Source organism: Sminthopsis crassicaudata, chromosome 6 (assembly GCF_048593235.1).
Source record: "Sminthopsis crassicaudata isolate SCR6 chromosome 6, ASM4859323v1, whole genome shotgun sequence".
NCBI lineage: Eukaryota > Metazoa > Chordata > Mammalia > Dasyuromorphia > Dasyuridae > Sminthopsis > Sminthopsis crassicaudata.
The window spans coordinates 192,461,175-192,486,857 of record NC_133622.1 but is presented as its reverse complement, the minus strand read 5'-3'; the positions used below and the strand labels follow the sequence as shown (position 1 = coordinate 192,486,857).

At 43.2% G+C, this 25,683-nt stretch overlaps 2 protein-coding genes across 6 annotated transcripts in view; one reads left to right on the top strand and one right to left on the bottom strand.

The window, feature by feature from the left end:
* Positions 1-411: 411 nt before the first annotated feature.
* The window catches only part of IDUA (alpha-L-iduronidase), a 70,865-nt gene continuing 45,593 nt past the window's right edge, over positions 412-25,683 (top strand). The window contains exons 1-2 of one of the 2 annotated variants that reach the window (XM_074273410.1): positions 412-1,578; positions 5,041-5,181. In XM_074273410.1, the coding sequence (XP_074129511.1) occupies positions 1,430-1,578; positions 5,041-5,181 (290 nt within the window). In that variant the 5' untranslated portion in view covers positions 412-1,429. Of the gene's footprint in view, positions 1,579-5,040; positions 5,182-25,683 lie in introns of those variants that run through there. The other variant, XM_074273411.1, reaches the window with a different exon arrangement.
* The window catches only part of SLC26A1 (solute carrier family 26 member 1), a 35,169-nt gene continuing 20,883 nt past the window's right edge, over positions 11,398-25,683 (bottom strand). For all 4 annotated transcript variants that reach the window (XM_074273406.1, XM_074273407.1, XM_074273408.1 and 1 more), the window contains 2 exons: positions 16,165-16,802; positions 11,398-13,477 (listed from right to left, as the gene is read on the bottom strand). In XM_074273406.1, the coding sequence (XP_074129507.1) occupies positions 11,954-13,477; positions 16,165-16,800 (2,160 nt within the window). In that variant the 5' untranslated portion in view covers positions 16,801-16,802 and the 3' untranslated portion in view covers positions 11,398-11,953. The remainder of the gene's footprint in view (positions 13,478-16,164; positions 16,803-25,683) is intronic.

Sequence of the window (25,683 nt, the reverse complement as noted above, 5' to 3'; positions counted from 1 at the left end):
GGTTCTCAAACTACAGCCCCAGGGCCACATGCCTGGCTGAGGACTTTCATGAGGCCCGCTGGTTATGGCAAATGGGCTGAAGGCGGAGACAGAGTGTGAGCTTTTGTTTTACTACAGTCGGGCCCTCCCACAGTCTGAGGGACAGTGAACCGGCCCCTATTTAAAAAGTCTGAGGACCACTGAGTAATCCCTAGGCCAAAGGCAGGGGAAGCATTCCTATTCCTCTTTTACAGAAGCTAAAAGAGAGATTCGGGAAAGTTCAGAAACCAGTGAATGCCAGACGGGGCTAGGAATTAGGTCTGGGCTGTGGGCTCAGCTAATGGTGGTACCGGCCGAGAGTGTCCTGTGTGCCAGCTACGGACAGCTTCAGTTTCCTGACAGAAAATCGAATCTGAGAGGTAAAAATTTCCTATTAGAGACTAAAAACTTTAATAAATTTCAGACCCTGCTCTGCCCTTCAGCGATTTGCTTCCTCATCTTCCTTATCGTCCTACGTTTGGCTAGCTGTTGGAGCCGACTCCCGGTGCCTGTAGGACAAAGTTTTCCTTCACGGTCCGCCTCCTGGACTCCGGACCCTCGTCCTCTTCTTCCAGGAAGTCCGCCTGGCTCTCCATCAGCCAGAAGCGACCCCTCCCTGCTCCGGTTCCTCGAGCTCCAGAGCGCCTCAGTTTTGCTTCCCGCCCTGCTAGTGTCAAGGTTATCTCAGATTTAATCCCATCTCTCAGAGGAAGAATTTAATCTCGGATTGTGCGGCTGGTTTAGTAAACTTTAGTTTAAGTTAAAAGAGGGCGGGTGTTAGAGGCGGAAGACCTAGACAGGTAACTTCTCTGGTAGGCGAGCGAGCTGTTCAGATCGTTGAGGTCCCTGGCCGGTTGAAATCTTTGGCCTCTGAGGATTAGCCTAAATTGGCTGAGAAACACAGGCCGGGCCTGGATGTGGCGGCTCCGAGTACCTGTTCCTCCGTTACCGGCCCGTGCCCTTGCATGCCCTCTCTGGGCCTCGGACTCCCAGCTGGGGGAGGTCGTACGCCGCGGCCTCTCACCATGGCAGGCAGATCCCCGGTCCTCGGACTCTAACCCTTCCTCCGCCCGGCTCCGGCTCTCTCCCGGTGGGCAGAGTGCAGGAACTCCCCCGCCCCGCCCCTGACCCGACCCCCGGCTGCCCGGAAGAGCTGGATCGGGAAGGGCCGCAGGAAGCCACTAGGGAGGCCCCGGGAGTGGGAGGGGGCTCCCGGCCGGGAGCGCACAGGAGGCGTGCCGAGGTTCCGGGCTGCGCGCGGTCTCCGGGGAGGCCCGAGCGGAGCGGAGCAGGGCGGTGCGCCGAGGGCGGGTCCGCTTCCTTCCCCCAGGAGCCGGAAGCCGGCCGCCAGCTGCGGGAACTCGCTGTAGCGGGGCCGGCCGCTTCGGAGCGCCTCCGGGCCGGCGGCTGGATGGGGGCTCGGAGCACGCGGGCCGCGGCGCCGCTGCTGCTGCCGCTCGTGGCCCTCCTGCCGCCGACCCTCACCTCGTGCCTCTTCTCGGTGGACGCCTCCGCAGCCGCGGGCCCGCTGGAGCCTTTCTGGAGGAGCACCGGCTTCTGGTAGGCCGAGTCCGCCTCCCCGCGGCCGGGGCCTGGGACGCCTCCGCGCTCCCCCGGCTGGGACGCAGGAACGCACGCCGAGCCCGCCGCACCTTACCCAGGCCGTGTCCTGGCCGCTCCAGCGCCGCTGTCTGGGAGAGGCGAAGGGCAGTGCCCCGAGGTCTCCCAAGTCCTCCCGGCTCCCCCGTTCTTTATTCTCGGCTAAAGATCGGGGCTGTCTGAGGGGCTGCGGCCCCAACTGAGTAGTGCTGCGGGGTGAAATCCCAAGGGACCCCCGGGGTACATTCTGGGAGGGAAACCTAGAGGGAGGGCGCCTCGGAAGTCCGAGGTTACGGAGGCTGAGCCTGAGCCGTGCCCCTGCCCCTGCCCCCCACTGAGCTCTGCCTGGAGAATGTAGCACGAGAAGGGACTGACCCACGCCTGAGAGGAAACCTCTCCACTCACAGCCCCGCCTTCTCTTAGACCTCTGCTGATAAGTAACGGAAAATACCTCGGAGGCCACGGCTTCCGTCTGGGATGCTCTGTTTCCTGGAAGCTTCCCCTTGTATCCGGCAAAAATCTGCCGCCTCCAGCTTCCTGCTTTGGGCCTAATCCCCCTCCCCTGGGTCAGACAGAAATTTGGCCTTCCCCTCCCGGAACATTCTTTCAGGTACTTCAAGGCAGAGAACCTCCCGAAGTTCTCTTATTTGCTTGCACACAGTAGGTATTAAATACTTGCTGAACGGACTTGAATCCAAGTTAAACACCTGCAGTTTCCTCAGCTGATTCTCTTGTGACCCGTTGGCCATCAGCAACCCAGATCTTTCATTTGTCCGTTCCTCACAAGAACACAACTTGTATGGGATCATGTCACTGAACTAGTGAACGAGAGTGTCTGCCAGTAGCCGGCCTTTCTGGGGATAAAGCACCTACTCTTTGGGGGCGGGGAGGGGGAGAGAGTCTGCTATAACCCCATACACCTCTGGGTGAAACTAAGTGCTCAGGGATTGTTTCCTGATGATATAAAACGATGACCTTCTCATTCTAGATTCCAACTCTCTATTATTTCGTTAGTGTGGGTGCTCCCTCCACCAGCCGGGACCCTCTAGCTCAGAAGACGCCTTTCTCTGGCGGCTCCACTCCCTGCTCAAGCTCTCATTAGCTGTATCCTCTCCATCCTCAGGGAACCTGCAGTAAGGAGACTACAGTTCCATTTAACCACTTAACATCAATTAGCTTTTACAAAAGGATGTTTACTTTGGAGGCCTGGCCATGACTGACACACAATCATTTCTCCCACCCCTTAGGAGAGTGCTCGCTCCCATACCACTTCTGTCTCTGGGACGAATCACGTCCCTCCATAGCATGTCTCACCAACTTCATGTTCAAAGGCGATTTTTAGCCTCTCAGCTACTGCTGGCCTGGGTCCTGGAGCCCCAAAGGTCACTCCTTGCTCCTCAGGTTATGATGTTGGCCTGGGTCCTGGAGCCCCAAAGGTCACTCCTTGCTCCTCAGGTTATGATGTTGGCCTGGGTCCTGGAGCCCCAAAGGTCACTCCTTGCTCTCAGGTTGTGATGTTGGCCTGGGTCCTGGAGCCCCAAAGGTCACTCCTTGCTCCTCAGGTTGTGATGTTGGCCTGGGTCCTGGAGCCCCAAAGGTCACTCCTTGCTCCTCAGGTTATGATGTTGGCCTGGGTCCTGGAGCCCCAAAGGTCACTCCTTGCTCCTCAGGTTATGATGTTGGCCTGGGTCCTGGAGCCCCAAAGGTCACTCCTTGCTCCTCAGGTTATGATGTTGGCCTGGGTCCTGGAGCCCCAAAGGTCACTCCTTGCTCCTCAGGTTGTGATGTTGGCCTGGGTCCTGGAGCCCCAAAGGTCACTCCTTGCTCCTCAGGTTGTGATGTTGGCCTGGGTCCTGGAGCCCCAAAGGTCACTCCTTGCTCCTCAGGTTGTGATGTTGGCCTGGGTCCTGGAGCCCCAAAGGTCACTCCTTGCTCCTCAGGTTGTGATGTTGGCCTGGGTCCTGGAGCCCCAAAGGTCACTCCTTGCTCCTCAGGTTATGATGTTGGCCTGGGTCCTGGAGCCCCAAAGGTCACTCCTTGCTCCTCAGGTTGTGATGTTGGCCTGGGTCCTGGAGCCCCAAAGGTCACTCCTTGCTCCTCAGGTTATGTTGCTGGGCTGGCTGTAAAACTCAGAAATGAGAGGACGCCCAAGGAGTCCTAGCCCTTTGGACCATTTAAACTCTCAAAGTCAAGGAACATATTCCCCTCATCACAGTACAACTGAGGAAGTCACTGAGATTCTTCTAAAAGGGAAGGAGGCGGAGGCCAGAGCCGATGCTGGAAGGCTCTTTTGAATTTCTCCATAATCCATCAAATAGTTGACTGGAACCAGTTACAGAATATCTATGACTATTCCATGGTTTGTTTCTCCAAAGGCCTTTTCCTTACATGGTATTATAATTCTCTCAGAAGCTATTCCCTAGTATCCTTAACATGGAGAAGGAAACATCTTTTCCTTAGCAAAGGACTACATTCTTACTGATTTCACTCAGTTGTTGACCAGAATTAAGATGAATGGCTGTGTACTCCGTGGATGGCAACAGTAGCAATCTGAAAGCTTCTAATACCAGATATAATTAAATTGGAATAGGTCAGGACTTTTCCCCAGGGTGAGAATTTCTAAGTTTATATTGATTTCTTTTGTTTCTATATTATTTCATTTCTTAATAAACCTCTCTATGTCCTCCAATCATAAAACCATCCCTTATACCAGTGCTCCTCAAACTTTTTAAATAGGGGCCAGTTCACTGTCCCTCAGACTGTGGAGGGCCGGACTCTAGTAAAAATAAAAACACACTCTGCCTCCGCCCCTCAGCCCACTTGCCATAACTGGGTGGGCCACATAAACGTCCTCAGCAACCACATCTGGCCCACGATCAGTAGTTTGAGAACCCCTGCCTTATAGCAAAGAATAATAATAAAAATAATCAGGGGGATGGGAGAGAAGCATTTCATTAAAATGAACCAACATATCCTGAATGAGACATTTACTTTTTGGGACCTGATTGATTTGGGAATTAAAAAATTTTTTTTTTGCTTGACTATATGTATTTGCTCTAAAGGGATCTCCCCCCCTTCTTTTCAATTTGTGGAATCAGGAAAAGGTAGGAAGGAGAGACGATAAAAATTTATTAGGCAAAAAAAAAAAAAAAAATAGAACTAACAGCTGTCTTAAAATCTCCCTGTGGCTAGAAAAGTTCAGGCAGGGGCTAAATGACCCATCTATTAAGGATACCAAGGTAAACAATCCTGCATTGACTAGGGAGTTGTACACAATATGGGCTGTATAGCAGCTGAATTGATTATTTCATATTTCTAGGTACTCCATACAAACCTGTTATCCAGGGGCCCTGTAAAGATAGAGTGTCTGTTAAGAGGTGCTTGGGAGTGATATCTTTTTCTTGATCTTTTTGTTTTTTTCAGCCCACCTCTGCCCCATGAAAAGTCAGACCGATATGACCTCAGCAAAGACCAGCAGCTCAATCTTGCCTACATTGCATCTATCCCCCATGGGGGCATCGAACAGGTTAGAACTCATTGGTTACTGGACCTCATCACAGCCAGGTGAGCCCTGTTAATTTGCTGAGAAACTCTATCAGCAGCCATGAAATTTACATGAGAGAACGGTTGTAGGATGGAAGAAAGCCAGAACTGGGAATCAAGAGACTTGGGCTTTAGTTTCAGTTCCACCATTCCCTAGCTACACGATTCTGGCCAAATCATTTCTCCTCTCTGGGGCTTCAGAGTATCTATAAAATGGAAATTATTATACTTGCACTTTCTACTATGCAAGTCCATGTGGGGCAAAAGAGCTTTGTTAACCTTAAAGTGTCATAGAAATGTTATTATACTATAATTATATATACTGTAGTATTATATAGCATACCATATTATACAATATATTGTATATATTATATACTATACTACTATACTATATATTATATAATTTTATAGTATATAAATGTATAAAATATGTATAGCAAACTATATATAATATATAACATAAATATGTTAAATGCATATATGAAATATAATTATATAATATATAGTGTAATTTATACTACATTAAGATAATATAATATAGTATAATTACACTAATTATTATATTAATATTATTAATAATGATAGGAAGAAGATAATAGAATAAGCATTTATATAGAATGTATCATGCCAAGAAGTGCTAAGAGTTTTATATATATTATCTCATTTGATTCTCAAAACAATCCTGTTTTGAGAATTTTTTTTGCAATAGATGCTGTGATTATCCCCATTTTGTTGTTGTTTATATGTTTCAGTTGTGTCCAATTCTTCATAATCCTATTTGGAGTTTTCTTGTGGTTTGCCACCTCCTTCTCCAGCATATTTTACAGATGAGGAAACTGAGGTAAACAAGGTTAAGCTAGAAAGATTTTTAGGCTGCATTTGAATTCAGGTCTTCCTAACTCCAGTACTCTATCCACAACATTACATAGCTACTTTAATATTACATCATTTTCATCATCATCATCACTGAACATTCTAGGAATCTCTGATTCCCCTGACGTAAGTCTTTCCCTAGACACAGATCACGCTCCCTCTGTGTTGGAGTAGACAGTTTGTCATGAGTTGCTGTGTCTGAGGTCTGGCTGGGATATAGAGGTTTCTGCCCCGAGCTACATTGGTCCTCAGGCAAGAGATATCACACAGTCCATCTCTAAGCCTGTACCCATCTTTCCAGTTTGTCTAGACCTGCTGGAACTTATGCTTTCTTGGCATTGCCTTCAGGAACCAAAGGCTCATTTTAATGCTATGATTTAGCTTGGGGAGGATGCTTGTAGAAAATTATCATGCTTAGCATAATTCCTGGCATATAGTAGGTGCATTAAAAAGGTTTATTGACTGACAGTAATAGTATTATAACATTGTTATATTTTAGTATTTATGAAGTAACTAGGTGACACAATGCTTAGACTATTGGTCTTGGAGTCAGGAAGACCTGCATCATCATTTACTAGCTATGTGGCCCTGGGCACATCTCTTAAGTAGCACTTGGGATAACTAAGTTGGGGAGATTGGAATCAGGGAGATCTGAGTTTAAATCTAACCTTTGACATTTGTGATATGATCTTGGACAAGTCACTTAACCTTTGTCTGTCTTCAATTTTCTCATCTCCAAAATGGGGATAATAGCACCTATCTTCCAGAATTGTTATGAGGATCACACGTGATAATATTTGTATAAAGTTTTATAAACCCTAAAACACTATGTAAACATTATTTATTGTTATTAATATTATTGCTAGGTATAATGTCAAGTATTATAGTAATATAATGATATGAAGGAGAGACAGTGTAACATAATATTTAAAGAACCAATCACAAATTGGCATAGATGAAGAAATCTTCCATCCCACAAGTCCTCAGCAATGATCACAGGATGATGATATCAGTGATTTAGAATTAGGAAAGATCTTAGAAGCTATTAAGTTCAACTCCCTCATTTTCCAAATGAGGAAACTTTGCCTAGGAAGCATAAATGTTTTTCCCAGGGTCACCCTGCTAATAAGTATTTGAGACAGTCTTCCTGACTCCAAGACCAGTGTCCTGATGAAATCATGAGTCTGGAACCATTATATTATAATGTTATTAAGTCTGAACCCAATGCAATATAATCTTATTAAATTTTAATAATAATTTATCTTTCCCATCATTATTAAATTACCAAATATATTGTACATTCACACACCACTATGAATGGGAATGATCTAAATAGGTTCAGGATGGGTTAGTCCTTAAATGGGAGACTGCTGAATGTGAATACTGAATGTAAAGAAAGAATTAGAATAATCAGCTGGATAGAAAGCTGCCCTTGAAGTAAGAAGAGCTTTCATTAATAAATTTAAAATAATTATACATATTTAGCTTCTCTCAGATTACTTGCTATCTTGGGGAAGGGGGAGGTAAGGGAGCGAGAAAAAATTTGGAACACTTACAAAAACAAGTGTTAATAACTATCTTTATATGTATTTGAAAAAAATATTGAAAATTAAAAAAAGAAAAGCTTCCATTAAATCTCATGGCTGATACTTATGAATAAGTCATTTAACTTCACAGGATCTCAAGAAATTTTTTAAGACTGTAAGTTGCAAAAAGCAATTTTTGATATGCATCGGTAGGGAATTTCCTCAGAAGTCTGTTATAAAATAAAATCACTAATTTGTTATAAAATAAATTATATTGTTAGATGAGGGAGAGGAAAAATTTGGAATCCCAAAATTAAAAAAAAATGAATATTAAAAATTGTCTTTAGATTAATGTGCCATCTTAGGGAATGGGGCGGGGGGAGGGGGGAGGGAGAGAGAGAAGGAAAAAATTTGGAACTTTATTTGGAATTTGGAATTTTAAAAACTGTATGCTACAGTAAATGTTATTATGATTGAGATAATGATGAGCAATTATTAATACAATGTAATATTATAACTATAAAATTAAATTATTATTACTAATTAATGATAAACTATATTATAGATAATTATAGATAATGGTACACACATATAATTATAACACTAAATAATTATGATTTTGCAAATTTGTTTTCCCTTGCAAAGCCCTAGGGAACTCAGGACTAAGCAACTAGCTGACAAATCCCTCCCTGTCCCATGTTCTGCAGGGATAATGACTTCTCTATCACTTCTATTATCACTACCTCACATAAGTAAAGCACTTGAAACTCTTCCCAAAGTCTTTTGAATCAATTTTCTCTTCTGGTCTTCATGTCTTCCCTAAGAGGTAGGTTGAATAGGGATTATTGCCGCCTCCATTTGGCTGATGAAGAAACTGAGGCCCAGGGAGGAGAAATAACTTCAGATTCAGTTTATTGATGGAGCCAGGACCAGGACCTAGATACCTGCATTTTGTTCTGATGACAGTGTCTTGGAAGGAGAATAGAAAGGGAAAGATTTGTAGAAGAAAAAACACAATCCATTAGAGTTCTTCCAACTGAACTGAACTTTAGTGCTTCTGTAATTCAGTTATTCATTTTTCATCTGTAAAATGGGAGTCATAATAGCACCTCCCTCCCAGGGTAATTGTGAGAATCAATTAAGGTAATAATTGTAAAATGCATAAGGTTCAGTGCTTGGCACATAGTAAATGTTAAATAAATGCTACTTGCTATTATTATTATTATAACAAGGGGGAAAACCAAGGCCTAGAAGTCAACTGGGCAGCTAGGTGGTATAGTGCATAGCTGGACATGGGGTCAGGAAGACACATCTTCCTGAGTTCGAATCTGGCCTCAGACATTTACAAGATGTGGGACCCTGGACTTAACTCTCTGTTTGCCTCAGTGTCCTCATCTGTAAAATGAGCTGAAGAAGGAAATGGCAACCGCTTCCAGTATCTTCACCAAGAAAACTCCAAATGGTATCAGAGAGTTAGACACAACTGACAAATGACTGAACAACAACAACAGATGTGGTGCAGCGAGTCTAGAAGAGGGAGTTCAAATCTCATCTCAAATGCTTATTAGCTACATAACCTGGGGAAGTAATTTAACTCTGGTCCTCCTCAGTTTTCTCATCTGTAGTATTCAGATGATCACAGCCCTTACATACCAGAGTTGTTGCAAGGATTTATAGATCCCTTAGCACAATGCCTGGCACAGAGTAGACATTTTATAAATGTTCGTATGCTTCCTTTCCCTCTTTCCTCCTTCCTTGTGAGGGAAAATGACTTGTCCAAGATGATATAGCTAGTTAATGGCAGAGCTGGGATATGAACTCAGGTCTCCTGTATTTGGCCCTTTGAACCTGGAAATACAGATACCAGCAAGGTCAGGGACTCAGCAGATTGATCAGGCATGTGAGAATGTCAGAAAGTGGGGAAGAAAGAAAAAGCTCTGGGACCAAGAGCAAAGGATCCCTGGAGTGATTCCAAGAGGAATCAGAAAACAGGGAAAGTTGGTTGAAGTGTGACTCAGGAGGAAGAGAAGAAAGGGAAGTGCAAGGAATTGAATAGATTAAGAAAGAATCTTTTGACCTGTAGCTGACAGGATCTCAGGGATGACTTTCTCTTGGAATACCTCTTATTCCTATCATGGCTGCCTGGGAATCTATTGATAAATACATCTTTTGTTTTGTTTTGTTTTGTTTTTTAAGCAATTAGGGTCAAGTGTTTTGCTCAGGTTCCCATAGCCAGTAAGGGTCTGAGGCTGGATTTGAACTTGGGTCCTCCTGACTCTTGTGTGCTCTATTTCCTATGCCATCTAGCTGCCCCTGACCTTCATTCTCGAAGAGAATCATGACATCACGGAGCTGATGCCATGATGTGCAAGTGAGTTGGATTTAAGTGAGGGAGGCTTTGCACAGTCACCTGTCTCACTTCCTCTTCCAGAGCCATGTGGCCAGATACAGAACAGGACAAATGGGGATGGCAAGACCCTGCTGAGTGTCATTAAGCTTACCTATCCCAGGGGATGTTATTTGCCAACAGCCAAGAGAACTGGCGCAGTCTCTAATAGCCTCAAGGTTACATTTTTTTGAGTCTTGAAAGTTTCTGGTCTTTCAGAGTCATTTATTTGGGAGGGATTGACCCTTCTCGAGAATGCAGGACAAACGATAATTTGGAAGTAATCATTTGGACCAACTTCCTCATTTTGGAAACTGAGGTCTACAGAGGGTGGGGGCCCTGCTCAAAGTGACAGTGAATATGGATGCTTCAGGGAGGCTTACTGCCCTACATTTTATCAAGTATAACAGTGTGTATATGTGTGTGTGTGTGTGTGTGTGTGTGTGTGTGTAGCTTAGTAGAAAAGACAAAGAGAGGCAAGGGAGACACTGAGGAGGCATTTTCTCAAGAGCTGCCTTAGCTTGGCTCTGCAGTTCTCCCTCCTCTATAATCATGAGGGGAGGTGAGAGAGAGGCCATGAGCACTGTCAGGAAGGCTGGGCAGTTGAGATGTGGGGCAGCAGCTAACTGCCAACGGTCCGTTCACAGTGAGGAGCCCACCCTCTCTTGCCCTCTGTGGTTTCTGTAGAAAGATAAACGTGGAGAGCTCGTGTTATAAATTTCCCAGTGTCAAGAAGGTATGAGAAGGGAAAGTTTGTAGCTTTCCTTCAGATTTCATTCTTTAAGCTCTGTTCCTTCTTGAGAAGCCAACAGGGAAAGTCTAATTGGATCTGTGAGCCTTTAGCCGGAGGCCTCCGGTGATCACAGTGACAAAGAACCACCCCCGGCAGCAGTTTAAGGTGCCCGGAGCACTTTCCTGACAACACCCCTGTGAGGTGGGCTGTGTGAGCCCCATTATCCAGGTCAAGAAACCAGTGCCCAGAGAGTCAGAGCAGGGTGTCCAAGATTGCCGTTTGTGCCAGAATCAGAATTTGAACTCAGAGCTTTTGACTTAAAAGTTCAGCTCTCTTTCCTGTCTAGTCACTGTCAGGACAGCCACAACAGGGTGTGGAGAGGGGTGGGGGAGTGTGACAGGAAGGGGTGTGAAGGGTGGGGCTGCCTGAATGAGGGTGTCACATACGGGGATGTGGGGGAGAGGGAAGGGCATGGGCGTCTCTGAGGAGGTTTTAGCAGTCTACGAGTGTGTGGGCACGCAGTGCGGGGAGAGGAAGCACTTGCCTTGTTGAATTTGCTCACTGGCTATTCCACCTCCCTGCCCTCCCCAAGACAAGGAGACTCATTATAGAAACACACAGATAACTACTTTGTGGGGTTCGTAGAATCACAGATTGCTGAGTTGGGAGAGACTCTTTCTAGTCCAACCCAAGTTCAAAATCCATCATCCATCCATGCATTTGTTCAACAAGCATTTATTAAGCACCTATTGTGTTCGGAGACCTGGGCTCCGGTGGCCCAAGCAGACAGTGCCGTGTGCAGATGCGCAGTCTGACTGTAAGATGCACTTGGGTGTGGTGTCTTTCTGCAGACACAGTAACAGTTTTTCAGACCTTCACACCTCTTCTTTCTCGGTGTCTCTACCCTATGAGGGAAATCCCCGGGGCTGACAGACCATGCTCTCTTTTTTTAGGTAAGAGAAAGCAGATGTCCAATAATGATCAGAAAATTTTCCCCCCAAAAACGACTTTTCTACAACCAGAGGATTGAGAGCTAGAAAGGACCATGGAAATGATCCAGTTCAATCCCACATTTAACAGAACAGGATGTTGAGGCTCAGAAAGAGCTCCCCAATAGAAGGCTCCCCAGCTTGGGCTTGGAACCTTTGCCAGAGTTTACTTCAAAAGCAGGGATCCCAGGCTGCCTTTGCCCCCAGCCCCTCAGGCTCTGCAGGAGTTGGCTCAGGGGGGTGGGTCTGGAGAGTTAGGGTCTGAAGAGGTCTCGGGAGATGGAGCCTAGAGGGTGGAGTCCATCACCTGCTCCCTGGACCGGACAAACTGGACCGCCCCATGCACGTTGTAGAAGAGTAACTCCTTCATGCTTGCGTCATCGGTGCCAAAGAAGCCCCCTCTCCTCAGAGACTCTGTCACCGACGGGTTGCAGCCCGCGAGGAGGATCGCAACGTTCACAGCCTTGTAATCTTTCCACACGTTTTTAAGTGTGCCGATGCCAGTAGTGTCTAGGAATAGCACCGAGGAGCAGTCGAGGATGATGGTGTGAAACTCACCTTGCTTTGGGACCAAGTGACAGGAGGGGTCAGCTTGGCCCAGTCCTCCGAGGGCTCCCTTTTCTGCTGTTCCCCCATCCGTGAGCGCCTTCCCCCTTTCGCACTTTTTCCTCCTTGCTGTTTCCAATGTGGGGTCGAGGCCCGTCATCTTGTAGAGGGATTTTAGGAAGAAGTCCTTGTTTGCATAGTAAAGGGGGGCCTCAAAGCGAAATATCTTGATCTTGGGGACGGGGAGAAGGTTTTCGTATTTTCTGTTGTCCTCATAGAAAACGGTGTTCTCGATCTGGCTGAGCAAGGCCACGTGGGGATGCTGCGTGCGGCCCACCACACAGAACACGGAGAAGAGGACCCCGACCAGGAGTCCGATTTCTATGCTGATGAGGGCACAGGAGGCCATGGTGACACACCATATCAGGGCATCCGTTTTGTTGACCCGGTACTGCCTGGGAACGTCTCTGAACTTCCACAGGGCCCCCTTCAAGCTGACAATGATGATGCAGGCCAGGACGCACTTCTGCAAGGAGTAGAACAAGGGGGCCAGGAACAGGAGCACCAAGAGCACCACGGCGGCGCTGACCACGCTGGAGACCTGGGTATGGCACCCTGTGGAGGTCTTGACCAAGGTCTTACTCAAGGCCGCGCTGGTGGTGTAGGAGTGAAAGAAGGAGGGAATTATGTTGCAGAAGCCAACAGCGAACATCTCTTGGTTGGCCCTGATGGTGTAGCCATAGTTTTTGGCAAACATCTCTGACAGTGAGATGGTGAAAGCAAAACCGATGACTGCTATGGGAACAGCGTCTAAGGCTACGCGGTGCATCAGCCCAAAGTTGGGGACCTGGGGGGGGATGAACCCCGTGGGGATGTCCCCGGAGATGCTGGACCCGTAGCGCTCATGGAGCTTCCCAAAGTGGGACACCAGCGTAGCAGTGACGATGACCACTAGCTCCGTCGGGAGAGGAATCTTCAGCTTCTTCTTGTACCTCTCCGTGAGCTCCTTGGCAGTGATCAGCACTGTTAGGCAGACGGCGCTGGTGAGGACATCGCAGACATTCGCCTGGGTGATGTTTCGGATCATATTCACCCACGTGGCGAGGAACATGCCATAGCCCTGATAACGGGGGAGCTTTATTCCAAAGAGGTATTTGACTTGGGAGGTGAGGATGGTTAAGGAAGCCCCTGTTGCAAATCCGTCCAGAAGAGGTTGTGAGAGGTATGTGGAGACAAAACCAAGCCGAAAAAGACCCATGAGCACCTGGAAACAACATGAGAGTCAGCTGGAGCAAGTGAAAAATTAAGACCAATAGTTAATGAATCTAGGACTACACCCCACAACGGTTAAAAAGGGTTAGGGCGGTGCTTTCTAATTCAAATAGAAATAGTTCCGCCAAACTACACAAGGATCCCTCCAGGCCACACATTGTTATCAATCTTTTATTACATTTTAAATTATTAAATATTTCCCATTACGTTTTAATCTGATTTGGGCCATACTTGGGATATGCTGGCTGATTTTCAACACCTGTGCATTTGCACACAGAATGTGGAACCTGAAGGGAACCTAGAGACCCTATAATCCAACCCTCTCGTTTTACATTTGAGAAGACTGAGTTCCAGAAGGAATGAGCTTGCTTAAGGTCACTTAGTGAGTCTGGAAAGCACGTCTCCCTCCAGCAATATTTCTCCATCCTTGAAAAAGAATAATTGGAAAGGCATTCCTCTCCCAGAAGGCATGGATCCACAGTGGATTGATTACAGATGTAGGAGTGGAAGTCACCAGTGGAGGAAAAGAGCTTAATGTCTAAGCTTACAGGTATTTTAATCAGGAAGGTAAAACTTGGTTTTAAGCATACCTTGCCACTTTCAGTCATCCAAAGTTTGTTTTATCAGTCTGGGTCTTTCCTGCATTGATGCAAATCACAGCCCCTCCATGGCTTCTCTTTATCTAAGATAGTCTATTTTGAATTGATGGGATTGAAAAACTTCACATATAACAGAAGGAAGGAAAATTTCACGTATCATAGTAAAAAGGATGAGGGACTTGGAATTAGGAGGAACCTGAATTCTTCTAATCCTTCTGGAATGCTGTGCTCCCTCAGTTTTTATGTGGGGGAAATTAAAGTGGAGAGTTGTGAAGTTACTTTGTTCAGAGCCACATAGTGAGTTAGTGACAGAAATGGGTTTAGATCCTTTGTCTTCTGACTCCTTGGCTATGCAATTTCTTCGATACACTAAACTGGCTTTCCTCCAAACACACTCATGGGGCTCAATGCTGCCTTCTGGGCATTCTCATTACTAACAAAAGAATACTTTTTCCTATTAGCATTGTGCAACATCACATACAATGTCAGATTTTCATTTTCATTTTCTTTTCTTTCTTTTTTTTTTTTTTTGCTACATTGAGAAGTTTTGATGATTTTTTCCCTTTTTCTTTAAAAAGGTTCTTTGTCAAAAAGTAATGGCTTTCTGTAGGAGGAGGAAAAGCGTAGAATACAGGGAAATTTTAGGTAATATAAACAATAAGGCAAAAAATAGGCAGAATAAATCAATTTTTTAAAAAATCTGTTTAAAAAAAGGATTGTTTTATGGTACAACCAAGCTGATCTGCCTGCTGTCCATGGAGTAGATATTTCTTCATTAATTCCTGATTCCATACCTTTGTTCCTTCTTGCTGTTTTGCAGTATAGGGCTGCAGAAATGAAAGAGCTGAATCTTAGCTCTGTCATTGCTAGCTCTGTGACCAGGCAGCTCTCTTCATTTCTCTGGGCTTATTTCCTCTTTTGTAAAATGTATACCATAAAGACTACCATCCCCGTTGTATGGAAAGTCTTATGTGGTTGCTATTAGCATTATCACAGATGCCTTCATTAGTAGGAATGATTTCTTTTGACACTGACTTTGCAAAATGTCACCCATCTTTTAACTTCTCCCTCTGTGAAGCCTCCCTGATGACTGAGCTCCCCCAGCACTTACTGTACCTGGCTGATGTCAGGAAGTCATATGTGCTCAATATTGGTGGTTATCTTTTTATGTCTCCCTTATCTCAGAGATAAAGACACTCTTTTATCTTTATCCTCTCTTGATACTGAGCAGGTAATAAAATCACTAACTTGCTGAGCCTCAGAGCAAAAAGGGACTTCAGAGACTATCTTGTCCACAGGTTCTTAACAGTGGGATGCACGAACCCCCAAAGGGTGTGTGGATACATTTTGGGGAGTCCATGAACTTAAGTGCAAAAAAAAAAATTACATCTTTACTTTCATGAACCACCAAATGACATGTAGCATTTCCTTCAATATGACTTAAAAATACAAAACCCCATAATTCTGAAAAAAAAGACCAAAAAATTTAAAACATAAAAAATATAATTGAGAAACCTTTAACAAAGTGAATAAAAATACACTAAACTATATAGGTAGTACTTTAAAAAGAAAAAATGATTCTGAGAAGGGATCCATATTACCAGAGGGAGTACCTAACATAAAAAAGCATAGGAAGTGATTTAGTACCTCATTTCAAGCCAAGGTAAAGATTAATTTAGGCCCGATTCTCTCATTTTACAGGTGAAGAAACTGAAGCCCAAAGAAGTTAAGAGATTTGCTTGGAATCATACAGATAGTAAAGGGAATGAACTGTCAGAGACAGAGAAACAACTGTTTGTATTCCTTCATCCAGTAATTGTGGGCTCTGCCACTTACTAGCTATGAAACCCTGAGCATGTGATTGCTTTCTTTGAGTATCAGTTTCTACTTGTGTAAAACGAGACTTTTGGGGAACATCAAATAACATACTAAACATGAAAAAAGCTTTGTAAGAGTAGGTAAATGGTCATCATTTTTCTGATATGTTATTCTGCTCTGAAGATGATTCTGGATTCCTTAAGATTATGCCGATAAACTATTATCAAGTCAGAGGACCCTTTTTGTAGGCTGGGACTCTTACCTGATAGACCCCCGCCAGGAAAGTCAAGGCCGTAGCAATGCTGATCGCATAACATTCCTTCCCACATTCTGGACTCAGGCCCCCCAAAGGTAGCTCGGAAGCTGGGAAGGTCTCATTGCTGTCATTCCTTCTGGCTGCGGAGGCGTCTTCGTTCAGGTCAAACCCAGCCAGCTGTAATTCTCTGTCTACCACCTGCCCCACCATGAGGCAGAGTAGGCTGAAGATGCCCACAGACACGTGCCTGGAGGTGCCCATTAGGAAGTAGATAATGTTGGAGAAGAAGGATGTGTAGAGGCTGTAGATAGGTTTTAGCCCTGCGAGCAGGGAATAGGCGATGGCTTGGGGAACCAAGATGACCCCAATGACAAGGCCAGACATAATGTCACCCACGATGTATTCTCTGAAGCGGTACTTGGGAAGCCAGCCTATCACAGGGAAGAACCCCAGGATGGCATCCTTCAGTGCACTCGGGGTCAGCGAGCACTTCTTCCTCAGACTGGTCTTTGCTGTCTCTCTAAGGCTTTTCTGGGGTGGAGCTTGTCTCTGGATGAGGATGGGAATCTGCAGCCCAGGATCCGCTCTCTCCAGCTCGGCTTGCCCATCCATCCTGGGGGCATTCATGCTGTCCACAAGCATGTCTGCAGGAGAAAGAAATAAGCATCAACTACAAGTCCCTCTGCCACCAAAATCTGGTTCTTCCCGCCAGTTCTTCCCAGATGTGCTAGCCCATCGGTCCCATCCCTTTGGTTTTGTTTTTTTTAAATACAGAGAAAGAAGGTGGTGTTTTATGTAGACACTTAATTCCCAGTCTCACTGCATACCACTATATCCTAGCATCCTTCAAAGCCCAACTCTGTAGCTACTTCCTATGTGAGGTCTTTCCTGATTCCTACCTCCTGCCTCCTACTTCCTAAGTTGCTAGTAACTTTATGAACATGCATATACATGGAGAATTCCTTTCCATAGAGCATAAGCTTCTTGAAGGTCGAGATTGTTTCCACTTTTAAGTTTCTACCTCTGGACCCTGGACCTGGGCCCCTCATCCCATTTCCCTGAATTAGTCTACACTCTGATGCCCAATGGAGTCTTCTGTTGCATTTTGGACATGGAGTTTTAGGTCTTCTCTCACCTGTCTTCTCTCTGTATCTCCATATCTACACTGAGCTCTTAGATGCCCAATTTTTCCACATTGAAAACATCGCCGAGTTTCTCTAGAAGGCCCTTGCCAGGAGGGACCCTGTCTTTCCACGTTCATCATTGTCCAGGTATAAAAAGCATTTGTTCCCACTGTAGCACAGTGTCTTATGATCTCCTCTAAAGGAGCATCTTTGTCTAATCCCCACATAATTCTTTTGCAAATCTCACTGGCATTTTCCTTAGCCAGATGTCTGGTCATTATTTCTGTAGCTGCATTTTCTCCAATAGTTCTTTTGACAGCAGTTTGCAAACGTCCCACAAAATCCGCAAAAGGTTCATTGGGACCTTGCTCTATTTTAGTGAAAGCCTCTCCCCGATCTTTCTGTCCAGGGAGGACACCCCAAGCTTTTATTGCAGCCTTAGCAATTTGCTCATACACTGTCATGGTATAATTAATCTGTTCTTAATTCTCTCCATAGTGACCTTCACCAGCTAAGTGCTCAAAAGTGAATTGTGTGTTAACTCCTATTTTCAAATTACATCTGACTTGAATTTTACATAATTCATGAAACTCCGCAAGCCGTAGCAAATTTTCTCCAGGTTCCAGACATGTCCTTGCTATGGATTTCCAATCATTCGGGGTTAGGACTTCGTAAGACAAACCATCTAGTAACATTTTAACATAAGCTGATGTAGCCCCATAAAGGGTACAACCTTTTTTCAAATCCTTAATTTTACTCAAATCTAAAGGTGCATATCTTCTCCTTTTTTTACCTACAGAGTCAATCTCTTCAATCACAGGATATGCATGTATAAAATCACTTGTATCCTGTCCTCTCTTAGCCTTAATCAGTGTTTTTTCTAATCTTGTCATAGGCTTAGGCTGCTTCACAGGCAATTCTGTTTGTGTTTCTGCCTCTTCCCCTCCTCCTTCTTGCTCCACCCCTGAAGGGTTAATTGAGGGAGGAGATGGGAGGTGCTCCTGTTGCTCAGAATTGTACTTAACTTCATTATTAATCTGATTCATCCTTTTCACCTAGTTTAGTTGACACTTCCCCATTTTGCTCCTTCATCTCTTCCTTTAGAATAACATTTTAAAAAGCCATTTGGATTAAATTGTAGGTATGAATTGTATCTTTGGAAATTGAGTTTGGTCTGGAACCAAAGGGTAAAATGTCACAAAGGCAATTGTAGTGTTCACCTAATTACTTTCCTACTAATTCCCATTCATCTGGATCCAATTCTTTTTCCAGAGAAAAACAAGGACATATGACCATCACAGTTTTTAATAGTTCAGTAATCTCCTCCAAAATTATAATCAATCCTTGGCTTTTCATAACCTTGATAATGCTCTCCAAACATTTTCCTTGAACAGAAGACATTTGCCCCATTTCACTATAAGAGATTGCTGGTTTAGCCCTTAACAAGTTAAGTTCCTTATTTATCTATTAGCACACTCACTTAATCTTTAACAAAGTTTCCTCGTTACTCATGGTTCTGGGTCAGAGAGACTGAGATCTGGATCGGATTGCTATGGTCAGGTCTAGCTCCTCTGAAGGGCTCAGAATAAGTCCTTGTCAGGATAAGGAAAAATCCTGGCCCCACGTTGGGCGCCAATTGTACCGTGCTGTCGTCTCCAGAAGCTGCCGATCGCTCTCTGGGAAGAGATCTGTGTCAACTCAAATCTCTAGAACAGATTCTTCTTCCTGTAGAGAACCGTTGTCTCCAGACAGTTGCCATTAACTCTCGTCCAGAGAAGTGACTTCCCTTCCTGCAGAGAGCTCCGTCAAGCCTGATGTAGTGCAGAGACTTCTCCTCTTTCTGAAGTGCTGTCCTCTTTTATCCTCCCAGAGAATGGGTGTGGGATAATGCAAGGGCTTCTGGGAAGAAGTCCTCCAACCAATGAGCTTAGAATTCCTAAGGTGTAAACTCCCTTTAAAGGCCCAAACCAAAGATCTGAGCCAGAGAACTGTCAAGTCAACCTGAGTTCTCATCTTGTAATTGTCCAGACAACCTGAATTCTCACCTTGTCACTATCCAGACAACCTGAGTTCTCACCTTGTCACTGTCCAGACAACCTGAGTTCTCATCTAGTAATCCTAACACAGATCTCCTAGAGTTTTGCTCTTCACACTACAGCTCTATTATTGTTGAAAATCTGTCCTAGAAGGTAGCTTCCAAGTGGATGCTGATCTCACAGTCTTTCTCTGAACTAGACCCACTCTCCATCTGCAAGTGATTCTCAGCCTCTCCCTGACACTCCGAGTGGGTCTTCTTTTCTTTTCTTTCTTTCTTTTTTTTTTTTTTTTTTTTTTGGAGGGGGGGGAGGTTTAGGAAGGAAAAGAGCCATTACCTTCCTGACTCTGTTATCTCTCTTGACACAGAATTGAAGTCTTGTAGTGACATGCTCACCACAAATCTCTGGTGTCGCCAGCCTGCCTGTCCATCCTGTGTTAGCCTTGTGGTTAATCTTTTAATTGGGTTTAGGATTTTTTTTTTTTTTAATGATTCATGCTTTCAAAGCAAAGCACGATTTATTGATGGACCAGAGTCAGGAGGACAAGAGATCAGGGTCATTTAGTAGTTGTGTGACTTTGGATGAGCTCTTCTTTCCCCTTCAAGGACTCTTTTTTTCTTTTCAGTAAAATGAAGAAGTTGGTCTAGATTAGGGTTTTTAACTTTGGGTCCATAAACTTATGTTTCAAAATATTTTATTAACTATATTTCAATATAATCAGTTTTCTTTGTGCTTTTGTATATTTTATTATGTGCATTTAAAACATTATTGCATATGTATATCAATATTAAATTGCTTACTGTCTCAGGGAGATGGGAAGGGAGGGAGGAACTCAAAATTTTAAAATATACAAATATTAAAAATTGTTTTCACAATAACAAAATAAAATGTTAACTTTTTTCCTCTTAGAATGGATCTATAGGCATTAACAGAGGATCAAGGGATCTGGAACACACAAAAAAAGAGTAAGGAATCTCTGGTCCAGATTAGTGTTTCACAAACCAATTTAGATAGGAGATACTGTATATCTGAGATCATATTGAGTCTGATCAGTGTTGATCCATGGGATCTTGGGACATGGAAGGTCCAAAGAATAATCACTAACGATTTGACGTCTACTGGTAAAATGTCCCAGATGTCAGTGCTTCCTCTGATGTTATTGGACAGTTTATCAATGACTTGGATTGGATGTTTATAAAATTTTGAGATGCCACAAAACTAGAAGAGATGGCAAAGTGCTGGATGAGCGCTAAATTGTGGGTTCATTGAAAGGATGTGGCATGGTACGGTGAGATGGGTGCTGTTCCTAGAATCAGAGGACCCACCTTGCTGCTAACCACCTATGTGACTTTGTGACACCTCATTCACCTCTCTCAGCAATCATTTCCTCATCTACAAACTGGAGGCATTGAGCCCATGAAGTACCTTCCAGTTCTAGGTCTGTGATCCAATAAGGATCCTCTACTGTGGGCTGTAGATTCTGAAGACCCACAATTTAGCCTGTGATAAAACAGATTTCTTCTGACTGCAAAGCCAGTGTTTCTCCCCATGCACATAATATGTTTTCCTTGTCCCCAAGCCTGTCCTTGTGGGTAGGACCTCCCTTTCAGGAGCGCATACAGCTCTGGATAGCTCTTAGAGCTCAGGGCGTCTCCCCAGTTGGTGACATAGAGCACACAAAGAGAGGTAGGGTAAGGAATAGCTGTGTGATTTCCTCTGAGCTGACATCAAGGTTATGAAGAAAAATGAAGGAAGTAGGACTTATTTCATATCAGAAAATATCCTGCAAGTAGTAAATGTTTTCATTTTTTAAATGAAAGAACTGCAGAACATAAATGGAATTTCATAAGTAATCCTATTTTTTATGATTACCTATGAAATTCCATTTCATACCACTTACTTTTTTTTAAAAGTGCAGGCATAGATCACTTTCTTTTTAAATTCAGTAATATTTTATTTTTTCAATTATATGTAAAGATAGTTTTCAACTTTCTTTTTTTTTAAAGATTTTGAGTTCCAAATTTTTTTCCCTTCCTCCTCACTTCCCTTCTCCCTTCCCCAGACAGCAAGCAATCTGATATGCATGCTACATTCTACAATCATGTTAAACATATTTCCATATTAGTCATATTGTGAAAGAAAAATCAGAACAAAAGAGAACTATGAGAAAGAAAAAGCAAACAAAAAGGTAAATATAGTATGTTTCGATCTGTATTCAGTCTTCATAGATATCTCTTGATGATAATGATGATGAACTTGCTTCTGTTTCTTTCTGAACCCTTTTTGTTTTCAAAATATATGCATGGCTAACATTAATTTCAACATTAATCCTTTCAAAACCTTGTGTTCCAAATTTTCCTCTCCTTCCCCCACTCCCTCCCTTAGGTAGTAGGTAATTCAATATATGTTAAACATGTTAAAATTATATGTTAAATCCAATATATGCATACATATTTATACAATTATCTTGCTGCACAAGAAAAATCAGATCAAAAAGGAAAAAATGAGAAAGAAAACAAAAGACAAATAACAAAAAGAATGAAAATGTTGTGTTGTGATCCACACTCATGAACATTAATTTAAAAAAAAGTTTCAATGGCCTTCCTTTTAAAGGATATATTTATTTCTAATCCTTCCTCTTCCTAGGTGGCTCAATGGATAGAGTGTCAATCTTGAAATCAGGAAGACTCAGCTTCCTGATCAAGTCACTTAATCCTGTTTGCCTCAGTTTACCTATCTGTAAAATGAGCTAGAGAAGGAAATATCAAACCACCTCAGCATCTTTGCCAAGAAAACTTAAAAAGGGGTCACAAAGAGTTGGATGTGACTAAACAAACTTCTTCCTAATCTCTTCTTCCCCAATTAAAACTGAGAAAACCTCTTCTAATAAATGAGCATAGTCAAGCAAAAAGATTCTGAACTATGACCCTGTCCAGAAATGTGTCTCTTTGTGCACATTATTTGTGTTCATAATTACTGTATCAAAATTTTTCATCATACATAGGTTCTCAAGAGACCCAGTTGGTCAGAGTTCTTATGGTTCCCACTACCTGAGAATTCTCTGAAACCATCTCTTTTATCATTTTTTATGGTATAATAATATTCCATTATATTAATATACCACAATTTGTGCAGCTATTCCCCATCTGATGGACAACCTCTTAGATTCTAATTCTTTATTTTTATTTTTTTCCCCTTTGGATCATCTTTCAGTATCAAGAGTCTTGTTTTATTTACAATAATCCCCCTGTATTATTTTCATTCTCTTTCTTCCCGCACGCCCATTGCAGATGACTGCCTTGTTCAGTTGTATATTTTTACACTAGATTATTTGTTTATGTGTGCTTATGTGGGTGTTCAGCTCTTTTGTTTCAGATAGAAATGAAGTTTATTTGATGCCCGTTTTCCCAACCTTCTTCCTCCATGTTTGTATAGTCAAACAGGTGGTGCAGTGAACATGTTTAAAACCATTCCCAGACACTTCCTCACTGTGTGACTCTGAGCAAGTCACTTAACTACTGCCTGCCTCAATTTCCTCCTTAGTAAAATAGGAATAATATAACATCCACCTCTCATGGTTGTTGTGAGGATCAAAATGAGGTAATATTTGTAAAATGCTCAATAAACCTTAAAGAGTGCTAGCTATTATCATTGTTATTTTATACCACTATTATTACTATTTATTATACTCATCTTTTCATAGATCCCCAAGTAGGAAAAAAAAACCAAGTTCCATCATTTTCTTCCTCCTTCCTACACAAGTGAAGAAAGTTGTATAGAAAAGCTTAATTATCAAAATGGAACTAATCTACCCCAAGGTCCTCCATCTTTTTTATTTAATTCCCTTAATACCCTTTGATAACATCAAAATTCTGAAAGGGCACTTGGTTCTTCTCCCCACATGGGAATGTTAGCATACATGATCACATGGCCCCTTCTGATTTCTCAACTCAGTTTATTTTTCTAGGTTTCTCTTCATTCTTGTGTTTAAATTTCAAAGTCCCAACTCATCTCTGGTCTTTCCATCAGAAAAGACTTTTCTGGACTTGAAAGTCCTCTGTTCCATCAAAAGTCTATCCCTGCCATTCTCTTCTTTCCCCTTCCCTCAAGTCAATTCTGATCTTTGCAGGGAAAGTTATTCTTGCTTATAAGCCTTTCTCTAAGCCTTCTGGAATAATTGAATCCCAATATGGGATCCCGACCATAATTCCTTGGCCTATAAATGCTTCTATCTGGTTGATTGCAGTGGTTGGTTTTTTTTTTTGTTGTTTTTTTTTGTTTGTTTGTTTGTTTGTTTGTTTTGTTTTGTTTTTGATGAGAAAGCTTTGGATTTTGGCCGACATTGCTGAAAAATTTTTGTTTGGTGGAGTTCTTTCTTTTTTGTCTTTCCTTTGCCCTTTGCTTTGAATAGATCTGAGTAGTTTTCATATATAATTTCTTGATGTAGAGTGTCTAGATTTTTTTTTCTTTTTTAATAAATAATTTTAATAGTTGTTTTTGATAGCAAATATCTTTCATTTTCTTCGGTTTCTTTTTCAATCTTTTGATTTTGTTCTGATATTTCTTGCTTTCTAATAGAATCATTAATTTCTGTTTGATCTATTCATGTTTTAGGGAGTATGTAACTTGGATAAGCTTCACCATTTTCTTTTCTAAGTCACTTATTCCCTTTCCTCTAGAGTATTTATATAATTTAAAAAATATTTTCCTTCATTTCTTCAAGTATTCCTATAGTCCTTGTAGAAAATCCATTGTTTTCTACCAAGTCACTGTTTGTAGTTGTTAATGAGTTATTTTTTTCCTTTAGGGAGCAAAGGTTTCAGAAGACCTTTAGGACTATAATCATGTTTGATAACAGTTGATATGGCATTTGATGTACTTAACCTCTGGCTTTAGTTCCTGAACTGAGGCTTGGGCCAAGGCCACGCTCTGCCTCCTGTTACCCTTTGAAATGGGGTGTTTGGCTTTGTGTGGTTTTGCCTTAGGTCCATTGCATTTCTGGACTGACCCCCCCAGCTCCTGGGCTTAGGCCTTCCCTGGATACAAAATGTTGTACCGTCAGGTCATATTCTGGAGTTTTAGGACCAAATGACACAGACCATGGAGGCTCTGAACCTGGGCTATCTCCATCCAAGGGACAGCTACCAGTCCCTAGGCCCTCCCCCCAAGCTCCTCACCATAGTGTTTCCTGACCACTTGGCTTGTTTGCCTGTGTTTGCCATAGCTTATTTGGTGGCCTTTTTTTTTTTCCCCCTTATTGCCTACACACTTCGACCTGGCTTTTTTTTTTTTTTTTTTTTTTTTAGTGCATTTCAGGGTGGAAGAAACCACTTATTGTAATTTCTCATGGGATTTCTTGTTCATTATTCAGTCTGGTGCAAATGTTATGTTTTTGCTGAAGTAGTCATGAGGGAGCTGGGTCATCTGCCTCTGTTCAAGCAGTCATCCTGGCCAGAAATCACTATAATAAATATTTAATTCAATTGTGATTTCAGAGTTAATATCTTAGAAAGGATTTTTCTCATGGGCCTTATTTCACATTCTCTAGGAATGCTAGGGTTCTTTTGGAACCCTATGAAATCTGAACTTGTTAATTCCCCATGTCACCTTCCAGCTCCAACATTCAGTAAAAACTGTGTTAAGTTGAAAAAAGTTAAGTTCAGCACACAAGCATCTGGCACCTGATGTTTGCAGGGAACCATGCTCCCGCCTGGGGGATAAAAGATGTGTCCAGAAGCCCCCTTGGCGCTTGGCTTGGCAGGGAGAGAAAATAAACAAACACTGATGACACAAAACATCGTATTTGTTAAGGGCATTGGTAGAGGTGAAAGCAGAGTGCTATGTGCAACCTCAAAGGAAATCAGGAGAAGCCTCATGGAGACAGGCGCCACTGAGGTGGACTTCAGAGTGATTAGTAAGAGATTCAGCAGGCAAAGAGTGGGACATGGACAGAGAAAAGTCACAGACGGGAAGTGACATCTTTCAAGGGCTGGAAAGAGCTGTCTAGTTTACCTGGAGCTCAGAATTTGAGGAAAGGGAGTAGTGCGAGATCAGGCTGGAAAGTCAGGAAGAGACAAATGGCTTGTTGTGCAGTCAGGCCTGACTCTTTGTGGCTCTGTAGGCCCTTATTATCTCCTTGGGGTTTTCTTGGGAAAATTATTGGAGGGGTTTCCTCCTTCAGCTTATTTTACAGATGAGGAAACTGAGATGAATGGGGTTCAATGACTTGCCCAGAGCCCCTGGCTATTGTCTGAGATTGAATTTGAAATGAAGTTCTCCAGACGCCAGATGCAGTGCTCTATCCACTGAACCACCTCACTCCCTCTAGAGCCTTTAATTTGGAGAGGCTAAGAAGCCTGAATACA